Genomic DNA, 19733 nt, shown 5'->3' with positions numbered 1-19733 from the left:
CCAAGCTCTGAATTTATTGGAGAATGACCAGCACTGGGATAACTGCATCAATGACGCGTGCAAAACGTCAACTCCAAGTCAAATCCGTGCATTGTTTGGAATCATACTAACAACTTGCTCTCCTTCAGCTCCCACAGAGTTATGGGAAAAATATAAATCGAAAATGTCCGAAGATATACTCCATCGAAAACGGTTAGAGACGCCAGATATGACTTTTGATTTTACATTAGAAATTTATAACTACACTTTAGTTATTATAGAAGATTTTTGCGTATGTATGGCAAACAAACCTCTTCAGGATTTGGGAATGCCTTCACCTAATCGTACCGCTGCTGTTTCGATATGTGTAGAATTGGATCGTGAACAAAGTTACAGTACCACTGATCTATTGTTGTAGGTACAAAATAACATTTCCAAGTTAACTTCGGAAAAAAAAGACATTTAAGATACTATAATGCATTGTGTCGATAACAACGTTGGAGAAATTTTCTTTTTGGATGCGCCAGGAGGTACTGGCAAAACGTTTGTGATAAAACTGATTATGGCTTCAATTCGATCGAAAAATGATATAGCGTTGGCAATTGCCTCGTCCGGAATAACCGCACCGTTGCTGCCTGGTGGAAGAACTGCTCATTCCGCTTTGAAATTGCCTCTGAATTTGCATTCTACAGAAACTCCCACGTGCAATATTTCCGAATCATCTGGGATGGGTAAAGTATTGCAGCAATGCGAACTTATTATTTGGGACGAGTGCACAATGGCACGCATAAATTGCTCGAGGCTCTGGAGAAATCATTGCGAGATTTGCGAGGAAATTCGAAACATTTTGGCAGCAATGAATGCTTGCCATAAGAATTCTAGTTTATGGGCACACGAAAAGACATTAAAATTAACTACAAATATGCGTGTCCGATGGCGAAACGATGACTCTGGTCAAACATTTTCAGATCAATTGCTGGCAATTGGTAACGGAAAGCTCCAAGTAGACTCAATTCCAGGACGTATACAACTACCTGCTGAATTCTGTAATTTAGTGACGTCCAAAAATGAATTGATTGAAAAAGTATTTCCGAATATTCTAACCAATTATAAAAATAATAAATGACAAAGTGAACGAGCGATTCTTGCACCCAAAAATATAGACGTCTACGAAATCAACAATATTGTTTTGACCAAGATTCGAGACCTCGCAGTCCTTTACAAGTCAGTCGACACAATTTTGGAACCAAATGAGGCGGTTAATTATCCATCTGAATTTTTAAATTCCCTGGATCTCCCAGGGTTTCCACCACACGTGCTACAACTAAAAATGGGCGTACCAATAATATTGTTACGTAACATAGACCCTCCAAAGCTTTGCAATGTCACGCGACTTGCCGTAAAAAAAAAACAAAGGAAAATGTAATAGAGGCAACAATCTTGAAAGGACCTTTTGAGGGTGAGGCTGTTCTTATTCTTTGCATTCCCATGATTCCAACGGATCTGCATTTTTAATTCAAAGATTGCAATTCCCAATTCGATCAGCATTTGCAATCACCATCAACAAAGCTCAAGGGCAATCATTAGAAAAATGTGGTATAGATCTTAATACTGATTACTTTTCCCATGGACAATTGTACGTTGCATGTTCGAGGGTCGGTAAACCTGACAATCTATTTATATGCAGCAACAATTGGACAGCGAAGAATGGTGTATATTCGCAAGTTTTACGCAGTTAATTTGTACTGTATCTATCTATCTATATCTAAATGAGTTGTATGTATGCATGTTTGTTTGTTTGTTAAAAGAGCGTTTGCATATGACGTCATTATAAGTATATAAGGCTTTGTATATGCACAGACAATGGGAAAGCACAGAATGTTGTATAATCGCAAGTTTTACGTAGTTAAACACACAGAAACACACACATATATATATATATATATATATATATATATATATATATATACATACAGGGACACAACTACAATGGCGCGTAATTAATATGGCGCGTAACGACTTACGCGCGCAGGGGTGGGCTTGGGGGGGGCGCGAAGGGCCCCCACCAACTAGGTGTTGGGATGGCACGAAGCGCCACCCCAACAGCTAGTATATATATAAAAATAAGTTGTATATATTTTTGCGTTGAGGGTTTTCATATGACGTCTGAAAAATAAAGAAGAAAAAGAAAACTAAAAAAAAAAAAAAGTTAAAAAACTAAAAAAACTAAAAAGAAAAAAAACTAAAAAATAAAAAACTAAAAAATTAAAAATTAAAAAAAGAAAAAACCTAAAAAAAATAATAAAGGTAAAAGACTAAAAAGAAAAAAAAGCTAAAAAAAAAACGCGAAACCAGACTTGCAGTTGAGAGAGAAAGTAAAAAAAGGTTTGTCGAGGATTCACCACTGCAACGCGTAACCAGACTTGCTGCTGAAAGAGAAAGTAAAAAAAGAAGGCGTTTCGAGGAATCACAAGAGCAACGTAAAAACAGGCTTGCGGCTTTAAGAGATAATGCCAAAAGAAAGCGTGCCGAGGAATCACAAAAGCAACGTGAAAATTATCGCCTGTCATTCAGGTACAGCCCAGTCGATGATTATAGCTTGACTAGATGTGTTCAAATCGGGACTATGTCTAAAATTTGTCCCTATTGCAATCCCTTGAAATTTAGTGAGGAAACAATGGGAATGTGTTGCGCCTCAGGAAAAGTTAAACTTCCTTAACTGGCTGCACCACCAGAGCCATTGAAGACTTTGCTTACTGGGACTACGTCAGAATCTAAGCGTTCTTTTTTCAAACATCAGAAAATATAAATTTTTACAACTGTACTTTATCAGTGATAGCAATTCTGAATTGAATACACGTTGCAAAATGTCTCCCGACGTTGTAAGGACTATCGTTTCCCAATTGCAAGATCTTTTCCACGAAAATAATGATTTACTGCATCTGTTCAAAACAGCAATCAATTTGATGCCTACTGATACGCATAAAATTGTTATTTCCGCTGACAAAATGCCTACTGGCGAACATGTGCGTAGATACAATGGTCCAACTATCGACGAAGTGGCAATCGTTATGGTGGGTGATCAGTTTTTACCTCGAGATATTGTTCTTCATAAGCGAAACGCTCAGTTGGTAGGAATTGCTGAAACTATGCCCTACAATATCCTATCATTTTTTGGAATGGAGCCGACGGCTATCACTTTAATAATAAATTGATAGATCCATCCACTAATAAACAAACGGATAAGAAATGTAGCACAATGAATTATTATTCCTATAGACTAATGATTCGTCACAATGAAGATAATTATATTTTAAAATGCCGTCAATTGTTTCACCAATGCATCGGTGATATGTATGCAAAGATTCAATAAGAATGTTTGCTATTTATCCGTCTAAATAAGACCAAGCTCCGCTCTGAACAAGACAATTATTTGCGAAATGCAGTTGTAAATGACAGTAATACCACTAACGGTTGAAGATTAAAAATTTTACCTTCATCAAATACTGGCAGTCTCCGTCATATGCAAGAATATACTCAAGATGCTATTGCGTATGTTCGTCTCTATGGTCGTCCAGATTTATTTATTACATTTACATGTAATCAATCTTGGGACGAGATACAGCGGCTTTTACTTCAAGGACAATCGACGGTTCATAGACATGACATTACGGCCCGTGTTTTCCGGCAAAATTTGAAATCACTGATAAATTACATAGTAAAACTTAAAGTGTTGGGTCAGTGTGATGCTGGATGTACTCAGTGGAATGGCTAAAATGAGGATTGCCACACGCACATATACTAATCTGGCTACATGATAAAATTACTTCTAAATAAATTGACGATGTGATTTCCGCTGATATACCTGACGAAAATGTCGATAAGGACTAATATGGTATCGCCATGCATGGCCAAAGGAAGGTTCAAAAAGCAATATTCTCGACTTTTAGTACGCAACACAATTACCGGCAATGATGGTTACCCACAATATAGAAGAAGATCTACTGAAGATGGTCGTAAAACAGCAATAATAAAGAAGCGTAACGGTACCACCATTGAAGTAGATAACCGGTGGGTTGTTCCATATTCCCCTTTATTATCAAAAACATTTAATGCACACATAAACGTTTAATATTGTAACCCTGTGAAGGCAATCAAATACATATGTAAATACGTCAACAAAGGTAGTGACATGGCAGTTTTTGGCTTGCAGTCCGAAATCAGTGATATTGATGAAATCGTACAATATCAGGCTGGAAACGTACAATAGCTGGTATCACGTGGAGTGCTAAAAAAAATCATTTGAACGTCAAAAACAGGATAAGTCAGTCGACGGCCAACCTACCATCTTCAAAGATACCACGATAGGAAGACTCTACACCATTCACCCCAATCAACATGAATGCTTTTTTCTCCGCATGCTTTTGGTGAATGTACCCGGTCCGACGTCCTTTGAGTATTTGAGAACTGTAAACGGTACTATACATGACACTTACTGTAGTGCATGCGAAGCTCTGAATTTATTAGAGAAAGACCAACACTGGGATAACTGCATCAATGACGCGTGCTCCAAGTCAACTCCAAGTCAAATTCGTGCATTGTTTCCAACGTCAACTCCAAGTCAAATTCGTGCATTGTTTGGAATCATACTGACAACTTGCTCTCCTTCAGCTCCTACAGAGTTTTGGGAGAAATATAAATCGAAAATGGCCGAGGATATACTCCATCGAAAACGGTTAGAGACATCAGATATGATTTTTGATTTTACATCAGAAATTTATAACTACACTTTAGTTATTATTGAAGATTTGTGCTTAAGTATGGCAAACAAACCTCTTCAGGATTTGGGAATGCCTTCACCTAATCGTACCGCTGCTGTTTCGATATATGTAGAATTGGATCGTGAACAAAGTTACAACACGAGTGATCTATTGTCGTATGTACAAAATAATATTTCTAAGTTAACGTCTGAGAAAATAGACATTTATGACACGATAATGCATTGTGTCGATAACAAATCGAATGCATTGTGTCGGTGATCTATTGTCTTATTAACATTTCCAAGTTAACGTCAGAACAAAAAGACATTTATGATACGATAATACATTGTGTCGATAACAACGTTGGAGAAATTTTCTTTTTGGATGCGCCAGGAGGTTATGGTAAAACGTTTGTGATAAAACTGATTCTGGCATCAATTCGATCAAAAAATGATATAGTGTTGGCAATTGCGTCGTCCAGAATAGCCGCAACGTTGCTGCCTGGTGGAAGAACTGCTCATTCCGCTTTGAAATTGCCTCTGAATTTGCATTCTACAGAAACTCCCACGTGCAATATTTCCAAATCATCTGGGATGGGTAAAGTAAGGCAGCAATGCGAACTTATTATTTGGGACGAGTGCACAATGGCACGCATAAATTGCTCGAGACTCTGGAGAAATCATTGCGAGATTTGCGAGGAAATTCGAAACCCTTTGGCAGCAAATTAATATTGCTCGCGGGAGATTTCAGGCAAACATTACCTATTTTAACTAGATCAGCCCCTGCACACGAAATGAATGCTTGCCTGAAAAATTCTAATTTATGGGCACACGTAAAGACATTAAAATTAACTATTTATATGCGTGTCTGATTGCAAAACGTTGACTCTGGTCAAACATTTTCAGATCAATTGGTAGCAATTGCAAACGGAAAGCTCCCAGTAGACTCAATTTCAGGACGTATACAACTGCCTGCTGAATTCTGTAATTTAATGACGTCCTTCATCCTGTAATTTAATGACCTTTACCAATTGGTTGAAAAAGTATTTCCGAATATTCTAACCAATTATAAAAATCATAAATGGCTAAGTGAACGAGCGATTCTGGCAGCCAGGAATAAAGACGTCTAAGAAATCAACAATATTGTTTTGACCAAGATTCGAGACCAGGCAGGCTTTTACAAGTCAGTCGACACAGTTGTGGAACCAAATGAAGCGGTTAATTATCCATATGAATTTTTAAATTCCCTGGATCTCCCAGGGTTTACACCACACGTGCTACAACTAAACATAGGCGTACCAATAATACTGTTACGTAATATCAACCCACCAAAGCTTTGCAATGGCACGTGACTTGCCGTAAAAAAAACAATGGAAAACGTAATAGAGGCAACAATCTTGACAGGGCCTTTTGAGGGTAAGGCTGAAATAAGTTGTCTGTGGATGTGTCTGTCAGGTGACGTCATGTTTGTGTGTTGACTGACGACATGAAGTTAGTTGTCGTCATTTTTGTTATGACGGTGATGTCATTAAAGATATTTAATACATGCGTTCACGTAGAAATCTATTAATGTTTAACTTTAAAATGACTGATGAACTTACAATGGCAACAGCCGAGGAAGATGCTAAAAGAGTTTATGCCAAAAAACTTGCTGCTGATAGAGAAAGTCAGAAAAGAAAGCGTGCCGAGGAATCAAAAGAACAGCAAGGAAACAGGCTTGAGGCTGATAGAGAAAGAAAGAACAGAAAGCGTGCCGAGGAACTACCAGAGCAACGCGAAAGCAGACTTGCTGCTAAAAGAGAAAGTGAAAAAAGAATGCGTGCCGAGGAACTACCAGAGCAACATGAAACCAGACTTGCTGCTAAAAGAGAAAGTGAAAAAAGAAGGCGTGCCGAGGAATCACAAGAACATCGAGAAATCAGGCTTGCTGCTGATAGAGAAAGTAAGAAAAGAAAGCGTGCCGAGGAATCAGAGCAACCTGAAAGTTATCGCCTGGCATTCAGGTACAGCCCAGTCGATGATTATAGCTTGAGTAGATCTGTTCAAATCGGGACTATGTCTAAAATTTGTCCCTAATGCAAGGCCTTGAAATTCAATGGTGAAACAATGGGAATGTGTTGCGCCTCAGGAAAAGTTAAACTTCCTCTATTGGCTGCACCACCAGAGCCATTGAAGACTTTCCTTACTGGAACTAAGTCAGAATCTAAGCGTTTTTTGTCACAAATCAGAAAATATAACTCATGTTTCCAAATGATGTCGTTTGGAGCCCAAATCGAAAATCCAGATCAATTTATGTCTACTTTCAAAGTAAAAGGGCAAATTTATCATAGAGCAGGGTCCCTTCTACCATTCTCAGGCGAGAATCATAAATTTTTACAATTGTACTTCAATAGTGATAGAAATTCTGAATTGAATGCACGTTGCGAAATTTCTCCCAACGTTGAAAGGACAATCGTTTCCCAATTGCAACATCTTTTCCACGAAAATAATAATTTAGTGCGTCTGTTCAAAACAGCCATCGATTTGATGCCTACTGATACGCATAAAATTGTTATTTTCGCTGACAAAACGCCTCCTGGCCAACATGTGCGTAGATACAATGCTCCAACTATCGACGAAGTGGCAATCGTTATGGTCGGTGATCAGTTTTTACCTCGAGATATTATTCTTCATAAGCGAAACGCTCAGTAGTTAAGAATTGCTGAAACTCATCGATGCTACGATGCCCTACAAGATCCTATCATTTTTTGGGATGGAGCCGACGGCTATCACTTTAATATTAAACTGATGAATCCAGCCACTAGCAAAGAAATGAATAAGAAATGCAGTGCAATGCATTATTATTCCTATAGACTAATGATTCGGCAGGATGAAGAAAATTATATTTCAAAATGCCGTAAATTGTTTCACCAATTCGTCGTTGATATGTATGCTAAAAATGAATCAGAACGTTTGCTATATATCCGCCTGAATCAGGTCCAAGCTCCGCTCTGAACAATATATTCATTTGCGAGATGCAGTTATAAATGACAGTAATACCACAAACGTTGGAAGATTAACAATTTTACCTTCGTCATATGCTGGCAGTCCCCGTCATATGCATGAATATGCTCAAGATGCTATTGCGTATGTTCGTCTCTATGGTCATCCAGATTTATTTATTACATTTACATGAGCGATTCTCGCACCCAAAAATATAGACGTCCACGAAATCAACAATATTGTTTTGACCAAGATTCGAGACCAGGCAGTCCTTTACAAGTCAGCCGACACAGTTTTGGAACCAAATGAAGCGGTTAATTATCCATCTGAATTTTTAAATTCCGTGGATCTTTCAGGGTTTCCACCACACGTGCTCCAACTAAAAATAGGCGTACCAATAATACTTTTAAGAAATATCAACCCACCAAAGCTTTGCAATGGCACGCGACTTGCCGTAAAAAAAAACAATGGAAAACCTAATAGGGGCCACAATCTTGACAGGGCCTTTTGAGGGTGAGGCTGTTCTTATTCCTCGCATTCCCATGATTCCAACGGATCTGCCTTTTCAATTTAAAAGATTGCAATTCCCAATTCGATTAGCATTTGCAATCACCATTAACACAGCTCAAGGTCAATCATTAGAAAAATGTGGTATAGATCTTAATACTGATTGTTTTTCCCATGGACAATTGTACGTTGCATGTTCGAGGTTCGGTAAACCTGACAATCTATTTATATGCAGCGACAATTGGACAGCGAAGAATGTTGTATATTCGCAAGTTTTACGCAGTTAATTTGTATTGTATCTATCTATCTATCTATATAAAAACGAGTTGTATGTATGCATGTTTGTTTGTTGGTAAAAAGAGCGTTTGCATATGACGTCATTATTAGTACATACGGCTTTGTATATGCACAGACAAAGGGAAAGCCAAGAATGTTGTATATTCGCAATTTTTACGTAGTTTGAAACACATATATAAATCTATCTATATTCACAGATGGGACACAGGGACATAACTACAATGGCACGTAACTAATATGGCGCGTAACGACTTACGCGCGCGGGGGGCACGAAGCGCCCCACTAACTAGGTGCTGGGGTGGCGCGAAGCGCCACCCCAACAGCTAGTATATATATATATATATATATATATATATATATATATATATATATATATATATATATATATATATATATATATATATATATATATATATATATATATATATATACTAGCTGTATATATAAAAATAAGTTGTCTGTCTGTGTGTCTGTCTGTGGATCAGGTGACGTCATGTTTCTGTGTCAGCTGACGTCATGAAGTTAGTTGTCGTCATTTTTGCTATGACGGTGACGTCATTAAAGATATTTAAGACATATGTTCACGTAGAAATCTATTAATGTTTAAGTTTAAAATGACTGATGAACTTACAATGGCAAAAGCCGATGAAGATGCTCAAAGAGTTTATGCCAAAAAACTTGCGGCTGATAGAGAAAGTCAGAAAAGAAAGCGTGCCGAGGAATCAAAAGAACAGCAAGGAAACAGGCTTGAGGCTAAAGAACGCAAAACCGCGCAGTTAGATGAAGATCCACCTGGACTCAAAACATATCAAAACTGAAAATGATAGCGATGATGATTGGGTTTGGGATTTTGACTCGGATAAGGTCATCAATGCCTACCAGATTTTAGTTAAAAAACAAAGGTTCGGCGATATGTATTTCATAGTGAAGCTGAAAAATAAAGAAGAAAAAGAGACTGAAAAAGAAAAATGTAAAAAACTAAAAAATACTAAAAAGAAAAAACACTCAAAGAGAAATTACAGACCGGGACACAAATGACGACCGGGACAGAGGGAATATAAATAACTACCGGGACACTCAAAGAGAAATTACAGACTGGGATACCGGGACACAAATGACGGCCGGGACACAGGGAATATAAATGACGACCAGGACACAGGTATTTAAGAATATCGTTCAAAGACAAATTTTTAATTGTAAGAAGACCGTTCAAAGAGAAATTTCTAATTGTAAAATGACTGAAGAACCTACAATGGCAACGGTACCACCATCGAAGTAGATAACCAGTGGGTTGTTCCATATTCCCCATTAGTGCGAAACGTCAACCCCAAGTCAAATTCGTGCATTGTTTGGCATCATTTTAACAACTTGCTCTCCATCAGCTCCTACAGAGTTATGGGAAAAATATAAGTAAAAAATGTCCGAAGATATACTCCATCGAAAACAGTTAGAGACGTCAGATATGACTTTTGATTTTACATCAGAAATTTATAACTACACTTTAGTTATTATAGAAGATTTGTGCGTACGTATGGCAAACAAACCTCTTCAGGATTTGGGAATGCCTTCACCTAATCGTACCGCCGCTGTTTCGATATATGTAGAATTGGATCGTGAACAAAGTTACAGTACGAATGATCTATTGTCGTATGTACAAAATAACATTTCCAAGTTAACGTCGAAACAAAAAGACATTTATGATACGATAGACTCAATTTCAGGACGTATACAACTACCTGCTGACGCCAAGAATGTTGTATATTCGCAATTTTTACGTAGTTTGAAACACATATATAAATCTATCTATATTCACAGGTGGGACACAGGGACACAACTACAATGGCGCGTAACTAATATGGCGCGTAACGACTTACGCGCGCGAGGGGGCTTGGGGGGGGGCGCGAAGCGCCCCACCAACTAGGTGTTGGGGTGGCGCTTCGTGCCGACCCAACACCTAGTTGGTGGGGGCGCTTCGCCCCCCAAGCCCCCCTGCGCGCGTAAGTCGTTACGCGCCATTGTAGTTGTGTCCCTATGTCCCACCTGTGAATATAGATATATATATATATATATGTGTGTGTGTGTGTGTGTGTGTGTTTTTAACTACGTAAAACTTGCGAATATACAACATTCTTTGCTGTCCCATTGTCTGTGCATATAAATAGATTGTCAGGTTTACCGACTCTTGAACATGCAACAAATAATGGTCCATGGGAAAACAATCCGTATTCAGATCTATACCTCATGATTCTAATGATTGCCCTTGAGCTTTGTTGATGGTGATTGCTAATCGACCATTCCCTGTGTCGCCGTCGTCATTTATATATCCCCCTGTTTCCCCCGGCGTCCCCTTTGTAGTTGTGTCCCTGTGTCCCGGTCGTCATTTATATTCCCTGTGTCCCGGTGTCCCAGTCTCTGATTTCTCTTTGAGTGTCCTGGGCGTTATTTATATTCCTTGTGTCCCGGTGTCCCAGTCGTCATTTATATCCCCCTGTGCCCCCCGGCGTCCCCGTTGTAGTTGTGTCTCTGTGTCCCGGTCGTCATTTATATTCCCTGTGTCCCGGTCGTTATTTGTATCCCGGTGTCCCGGTCTGTATATACATTCGTTTTTTTAGTTTTGTTTTCTCCTTTATTTTTCATTTTTTTCCTTTTTCATTTTTTTTTTCTTTTTTAGTTTTTTTAGTTTTTTTTAGCTTTTTTAGTCTTTTATTAGTTTTTAGTTTTTTTTCTTTTTAGTTTTTTTGTAGTTTTTTTTTACTTATGTCCTGGTCGTCATTTATACTCCCTGTGTCCCGGTCGTCATTTGTGTCCCGGTGCTTTGTTGATTGCTAATCGAACATTCCTTGTGTCCCGGTCGCTTTTTCTTTGGGTGTCCCGGTCGTCATTTATATTCCCTATGTACCGGTGTCCCGGTCGTCATTTGTGTCCCGATCTATAATTTCGTCAGTTGAAAACATGACGTCAGTCGACACACAAACAGTGGATTTCCGGAGGATTTTGCATATATTGTCGTTTCAAATGGTCTTATTTTACATTCATTTCCTTGATTTTTAACTAGGTAATATGAAAAACTTTGAATAATTGTTTAGTTTTAATATAGATTGTGAATTGGTACCGATTGGATTGGAAAGATTGTGGTACCGAAACCCTATAGGCAAGTGTGTATTCTTCTGATGAGCCCTTGAGTTGGGTTGTTGCCTCTGAATTATTTGTCTTTACAGTTTTTATTGTTTGGTAAATGACGACTTATACTTATTAACGACAAGACTGCCTGTCCATGGATTATTCTTTATAGGAATAATATGGATTATTCTTTAAAAAGGTAAAAAACTAAAAAAAAAGACCAATTCAAAAACGAATGTATATACAGACCGGGATACAAATGACGACCGGGACACAAGGAATATAAATGACGCCCGGGACACTCAAAGAGAAATCACAGACTAGGACACCGGGACACAAATGACGACCGGGACGCAGGGAATATAAATGACGACCGGGACACAACTACAACGGGGACGCCGGGGGGACAAGGGGATATATAAAAGCCAACGGCAACAAAGGGAATGGTCGATTAGCAATTACCATCAACAAAGCTCAGGGGCAATCATTAGAATCATGAGGTATAGATCTGAATACAGATTGTTTTCCCATGGACCATTATATGTTGCATGTTCAAGAGTTCTCTAAAATATATACTGTGTTTTTTTTTTACCGATCAACAATTTAAAAAATAACATAAAAAAACTACAAAAAGAAAAAACTTAAAAAAAGGCAAGAAAACAGAAAAAAAAACTAAAAAAAGGAAACATCAGAAACTACAATTGCTACTGTGGTTTTTGTTAAAGCGATCAACAATAAAAAAAAAATATAATAATAAAAAAAGAACAGAAAAAAAGGAAACACCAGAAACAAAAATTACAATTCAAACAGCGAAATTAAAATAAGCGTTCATTCAAGTCCGAGATAAACGCAGTTTCTTACGGATTTTCTAAAAATTTTAAATGTCGAAAAAGACAGACCTACCTTGACTGCAGAAGAACATGCCTTTTTTTTTGAACATTTTTTTGAGCATAGGAGATTTTTATGCACAGAAAAGTTATATTAATTTACTTAAAGAATAAAAAACTGGTAATTACGAAAAAAATTGAAAATATTTGGACAAAGGATTAAAGCAATTCAAAAACCTTAAAGTTGAAGCTTAGTAGAAATTGTTTTTAGAAATTGGATTTTGTTGTTAGAGATTGGACTTGATTCAAAGCATGCTTGCGGCTCAAGGAAAAAGTATCACTAATTCTACAATGGCACCAAAAAGGGCACACCAGGAGGAAACACCAAAGCAACACAAAACCTGGCTTATGGCTAAAAGAGAAAGGGCCAGATTAGGAACGTCCAATTTACGTCCACGAAGGCGTGTCAAGGAATCACCAGAGTAACGCAAAACCAAACTTGTTGCTCAAAGAGAGAGTACCAGATTAAGAATATCCAATTTAAATGAACAAATCCACAAAGACGTCCACGAAATCAACAATAGATACAATCAACGTAATCAACGTAGATACAATGCTCCAGCTATCGACGGAGTGGCAATCGTATGGACGAGTGCACAATGGCACACAAAAAATCGCTCGAGGCTCTGGATCACTGTTTGAAAGATTTGCGAGGGAATTCGAAACCCTTGGGCAGCACATTAATATTGCTTGCGGGAGATTTCAGGCAAACATTACCTATAATATCTAGATCATAAACCCCTGCAGACGAAATGAATGCTTGCCTGAAAAATTCGAATTTATGGGCACACGTAAAGACATTAAATTTAACTACAAATATGCGTGTCCGATTGCAAAACGATGACTCTGGTCAAACATTTTCAGATCAATTGCTGGCAATTGGAAACGGAAAACTCCCAGTAGACTCAATTTCAGGACGTATACAACTACCTGCTGAATTCTGTAATTTAATGATGTCCAAAAATGATTTGATTGAAAAAGTATTTCCGAATATTCTAAATAATTATAAAAATAATAAATGGCTAAGTGAACGAGCGATTCTTTTACCCAAAAATATAGACGTCCACGAAATCAACGATATTATTTTGACCAAGATTCGAGACCAGGCAGTCCTTTACAAGTCAGTCGACACAGTTTTGGAACCAAATGAGGCGGTTAATTATCAAGCTGAATTTTTAAATTCCCTGGATGTTTTAGGGTTTCCACCACACGTGCTACAACTAAAAATAGGCGTACCAATAATATTGTTACGTAAAGTAAACCTTCCAAAGCTTTGCAATGGCATGCGACTTGCCGTAAAAAAAACAAACAATGGAAAACGTAATAGAGACAACAATCTTGACAGGACCTTTTGAAGGTAAGGCTGTTCTTATTCCTCGCATTCCCATGATTCCCACGGATCTACCTTTTCAATTTAAAAAATTGCAATTCCCAATTCGATTAGCATTTGCAATCACCATCAACAAAGCTCAAGGTCAATCATTAGAAAAATGTGGTATAGATCTTAATACTTATTGTTTTTCCCATGGACAATTGTACGTTGCATGTTCGATGGTCGGTAAACCTGACAATCTATTTATATGCAGCGACAATTAGACAGCGAAGAATGTTGTATATTCGCAAGTTTTACGCAGTTAATTTGTATTGTATCTATTTATCTATATAAAAACGAGTTATGTGTATGCAAGTTTGTTTGTAAAAAGAGTGTTTGCATATGACGTCATTATAAGTACATAAGGCTTTGTATATGCACAGACAATAGGAAAGCCAAGAATGTTGTATATTCGCAAGTTTTACGTAGTTCAAAACACATATATAAATCTATATATATTTATAGGTGGTACACAGGAACACAACTACAATGGCGCGTATATATATATATATATATATATATATATATATATATATATATATATATATATATATATATATATATATATATATATATATATACTAGCTGTTGGGGTGGCGCTTCGCGCCACCCCAACACCTAGTTGGTGGGGGCGCTTCGCGCCCCCCCCCCCAAGCCCCCCCGCGCGCGTAAGTCGTTACGCGCCATAATAGTTACGCACCATTGTAGTTGTGTCCCTATGTCCCACCTGTGAATATAGATAGATATATATATATATATATATATATATATATATATATATATATATATATATATATATATATATATATATATATATATATATATATATATATATATATATATATATATATATATATATATATATATATATATATATATATATATATATATATATATATATATATATATATATATATATATATATATATATATATGGTTTTAACTACGTAAAACTTGCGAATATACAACATTCTTTGCTGTCCCATTGTCTTTGCATATAAATAGATTGTCAGGTTTACCGACTCTTGAACATGCAACATATAATGGTCCATGGGAAAACAATCTGTATTCAGATCTATACCTCATGATTCTAATGATTGCCCTTGAGCTTTGTTGATGGTGATTGCTAATCGACCATTCCCTTTCCCGGTGTCCCGGTCGTCATTTACATCCCCCTGTTTCCCCCGGTGTCCCCGTTGTAGTTGTGTCCCTGTGTCCCGGTCGTCATTTATATTCCCTGTGTCCCGGTCGTCATTTGTATCCCGGTGTCCCGGTCTGTATATACATTCGTTTTTTAGTTTTGTTTTTCTCCTTTATTTTTTTCCTTTTTTTTCTTTTTTAGCTTATTTAGATTTTTAGATTTTTTAAGTTTTTTTATTAGTTTTTAGGTTTTTTTTCTTTTTAGTTTTTTTGTCCCGGTTGTCATTTATATCCCCCTGCTTCCCCCGGTGTCCCCGTTGTAGTTGTGTCCCTGTGTCCCGGTCGTCATTTATATTCCCTGTGTCCCGGTCGTCATTTGTATCCCGGTGTACCGGTCTGTATATACATTCGTTTTTAGTTTTGTTTTTCTCCTTTATTTTTTTCCTTTTTTTTCTTTTTTAGTTTATTTAGATTTTTAATTTTTTAGTTTTTTTATTAGTTTTTAGTTTTTTTTTTTTTCTTTTTAGTTTTTTTGTAGTTTTTACCTTCTTTTTAGTTTTGTTAATTTTTTTTTTTACTTATGTCCTGGTCGTCATTTATACTCCCTGTGTCCCGGTGCTTTGTTGATTGCTAATCGAACATTCCTTTTGTCCTGGTCGCTTTCTCTTTGAGTGTCGTCATTTATTTTAGCTTATTTTTCAGTTTTTCCTTTTTTTTAGTTTTTTTTATTTTTTATTGTTTTTAGTTTTTTACCTTTTTTTAGTTTTTTTAGTTTTTTTAGTTTTATAGCTTTTTTACTTTTTTATTAGTTTTTAGTTTTTTTTTGTAGTTTTTGCCTTTTTTAGTTTTTTCAGTTTTTTTTTTAGTTTTTTATTGGTTTTTACCTTTATTTTTGCTTATTTTTCAGTTTTTTCCTTTTTTTTAGTTTTTTTTAGTTTTTAGTTTTTTTGGTTTTTTACCTTTTTTTAGTTTTTTTAGTTTTTTTAGTTTTTTAGCTTTTTTATTTTTTTTATTAGTTTTTAGTTTTTTTTGTAGTTTTTGCCTTTTTTTAGTTTTTTTAGTTTTTTAGCTTTTTTATTAGTTTTTAGTTTTTTTTGTAGTTTTTGCCTTTTTTTGGTTTTTTTAGTTTTTTAGCTTTTTTATTTTTTTTATTAGTTTTTAGTTTTTTTGTAGTTTTTGCCTTTTTTTAGTTTTTTCAGTTTTGACGTCACCTGATCCAGTTTTTTCAGGTGACGTCACCTGACACATCCACAGACAGACAACTTATTTTTATATAGATAGATAGAAGATAGATATATATCCAACAGTTTGTGGTAACCAACTGTAGTAAGGAGCGACCCGGCTCAATAGTAAACGAAACTCTAAAAAACGGAATTTCGATGCTAAAACATATATCAAAAGAATCAGATTCTTATGCTGATTTCAAATATATATAGTTTTATATAATAGTTTTATCAAATTTAGTCCTTGTCATCAACAGTTACGAGCCTGAGAAAATTTGCCTTATTTTGGAAAATAGGGGGAAACACCCCCTAAAAGTCATAGGATCGTAACGAAAATCACACCGTCGCATTCAGCGTATCAGAGAACCCTATAGAAAAAATTTCAAGGTCCAATCTACAAAAATGTGGGATTTCGTATTTTTTGCCAGAATACTAATCAGAGGTGCGTGTTTATTTGTTTGTTTTTTTCTTTTCCCCAGGGGTCATCGTATCGACCAAGTGGTCCTAGAATGTTGCAGGAGGGCTAATTCTAACGGAAATGAAAAGTTCTAGTGCCCTTTTTAAGTGACCAAAAAATTGGAGGGCACCTAGGCCCCCTCCCACGCTCATTTTTTCCCAAAGTCAACGGATCAAAAGTTTGAGATAGCCATTTTGCTCCGCGTAGTCGAAAACCACAATAACTATGTCTTTGGGGATGACTTACCCCCACAGTCCCTGGAGGAGGGGCTGCAAGTTACTAACTTTGACCAATGTTTACATACAGTAATGGTTATTGGGAAGTGTACCGACGTTTACAGGGGTATTTTTTGTTTGGGTGTGGGAGGGGAGGGGACTATATGGGAGGATCTTTCCTTGGAGGAATATTTCATGGGGGAAGAGAAATTCAATGAAAAGGGTGCAGGATTTTCTAGCATTACTATTAAAAAAACAATGAAAATATAAACATGAAAAAGTTTTTTCAATTGAAAGTAAGGAGAAGCATTAAAACTTAAAACGAACAGAGATTATTACGCATATGAGGGGTTCTAAAAATACTTTAGCATAAATAGCGAGGTATTTAGAAGGAGATAAATACTTCGCTCTTTATGCTATTTTTAGTAATTTCAACTGTTTGTTCTACGGCCTTTCTGATTCAGGGGTCATTCTTAAAGAATTGGGACAAAACTTAAGATTTAGTGTGAAGAGCGAGGTATTAATGAGGGGACAAACTCCCTCATATATATAATCAAAAATATAAGAATATCGAAGTTTGTTACGTAAGTTAATTCTTAAGTTACGTATATTTTTTACTAATAAAAACGTTCGTTAAAAATTAAAAGTTCTAGTTGCCTTTATAAGCAACCGAAAAAATTGGAGGGCAACTAGGCCCCCTTCCCCACCCCTTATTTCTCAAATCGTCTGATAAAAACTAAGAGAAAGCCATTTAGTCAAAAAAAGAATTAATAGCAAATTTCATTTTAATAATTTATGTATGGAGAGCCAAAATCAGACATGCATTAATTCAAAAACTTTCAGAAATTAAATAAAAAAACAAGTTTTTTGAAATGAAAGTAAGGAGCGACATTAAAACTTAAAACGAACAGAAATTACTCCTTATATGAAAGGGGCTTTTCCTCCTCGAAACCCCGCTCCTTGCGCTAAAGTTTGACCCTTTCTCGCAACTCTACTTTTTAAAACAATAAAAAACTTTAGCGTAAAAAGCGGGGTGTCGAGGAGGAAAACCTTTCATATAAGGAGTAATTTCTGTTCGTTTTAAGTTTTAATGTCGCTCCTTACTTTCATTTCAAAAAACTTGTCTTATTTTATTTAATATATATATATATATATATATATATATATATATATATATATATATATATATATATAGATATACATATATATATATATATATATATATATATATATATATATATATATTTATTAAATGTGTGTGTGTGTACCAGCTGTGTACGCGCAAGCCGCAGGGGAACTAATCCCGCAAGCCGCAGGAGAATATCACTTAGTCTGAATCGCATGTTTTTTAACCGCGTGTGTCTTTGCTCTTCATTTTCATTTTTTCACACGTCACCGCTGTTCTTCTAACCGCGTATGTATTTGTTCTTCATTTTGACTTTGTGCACATGCTCGGTATCACATGTCTTTTGACTGCTTGTGTCTTGCTCTTCATATTTGATCCGCTCACATGCTCGGTGTCGCATATCTTCTAACCGTCCGTGTCTTCGCTCTTCATTTTCATTTTTGGCACGATTTTGGATTTTTATTCCTTCAGACAATTTAGATATAGTCTCTGCTTTGGCTATTGATGTTTGCGCAATTGATAGTGCAAATTTTCGTTTTTTGGGACTTCCAACAGACATTATGTTATATAGATACCTTATACGATGGAAACTCAACAATCTTATTTATGCTATGGAAGATATCATCCACATAGCTAATAGATTATTATCCATGCTTGTTGAAAGTGGATCTTTACAAAGTAACATCTTGGACGAAATTACAATCTTGCCATTCAACCATACATAAAAAACTAAATAACAAACAAAAACCATGGTTTATGTTTTGGTAAGGGGCTGAATGAATAAAAAAAAAAAGATAAAATCCTCCAGAGCCAGGACTGGTGCATACTGTGCCGGATCTCTTGACTACAAAGAAATACTAAACATTCCAACAGGGGACAAGAAAAAAAGTTTAAAAGAACTCACCTTCAAAATATGCTTTTTCTGTATTCTTTCTTCGTCTTCAAAGTAATCACGCATTTTCTTCTGAACTTGTTGAGCCTTTGGCCTTGGCACAAAATCAACACCTTTCTTTTTGAGACTTTCAATTTTCCTTGCAATTCTTTTCTGTTTTGCTTTTTTGCTACATCCTGCTTTTTCAGTAGCGTCAATACTCTTTGGTGGTTTCTCTGATAATTCTGAAACTGTTTCTCCTGATAAAATTGAATCGTGTTTGTGTTTTTTATAGGCAGTCTCATCTTCTTCTTTTCTTTCGTTCAAGTTCTGAAGATCCGTTTCCAGAAGTCGGGCTTGCTTTGAAACGGTAAAAATTTCTTGATCTTCCGGTGTAAGAAAAGAAAATTGTCCAATAGTCTTAGGCCGTTCTCCACAAGCAAGAAAATTTCGCATCCTTTTCAGTATTTTTTTATGTGATTTTCTTAATTGTATCTCCGTAGATAGACACCTAACATAAAAAAAACATGCCGTGACTTTTTCACGTTAAAACAAACCTTTGACTAACCATAGTTCAATATATAAATAAATGATAAATCAATATTAAAACACTTTGTAATGCATTAAGTCAAAACTCTACGTTAAATACTCCTCGAAATTTGTAAGATACGATATATATACCTAAAACAGAATAGTTCAATTAAAAAAGAAAAAAAACATTCTATGCACTTCACCCCCCACCCCCAATAAGGAAATATCTGGGTCGTGCCCCTTCAAAACAAAATCATAGCTACAGCT

At 36.2% G+C, this 19733-nt stretch overlaps 1 protein-coding gene across 1 annotated transcript in view; it reads right to left on the bottom strand.

Moving 5' to 3' along the window:
- Positions 1 to 19733, bottom strand: part of LOC136031330 (arginyl-tRNA--protein transferase 1-like) — an 88131-nt gene that overhangs the window by 48418 nt on the left and 19980 nt on the right. Inside the window, exon 3 of the mRNA XM_065710816.1 lies at positions 18969 to 19446. Within this exon, the coding sequence (XP_065566888.1) occupies positions 18969 to 19446 (478 nt within the window). The remainder of the gene's footprint in view (positions 1 to 18968; positions 19447 to 19733) is intronic.

The sequence above is a fragment of the Artemia franciscana genome, chromosome 1 (genome assembly GCF_032884065.1).
Source record: "Artemia franciscana chromosome 1, ASM3288406v1, whole genome shotgun sequence".
Classification (NCBI taxonomy): Eukaryota; Metazoa; Arthropoda; class Branchiopoda; order Anostraca; family Artemiidae; genus Artemia; species Artemia franciscana.
This window is presented reverse-complemented; position numbering and strand designations above follow the sequence as displayed.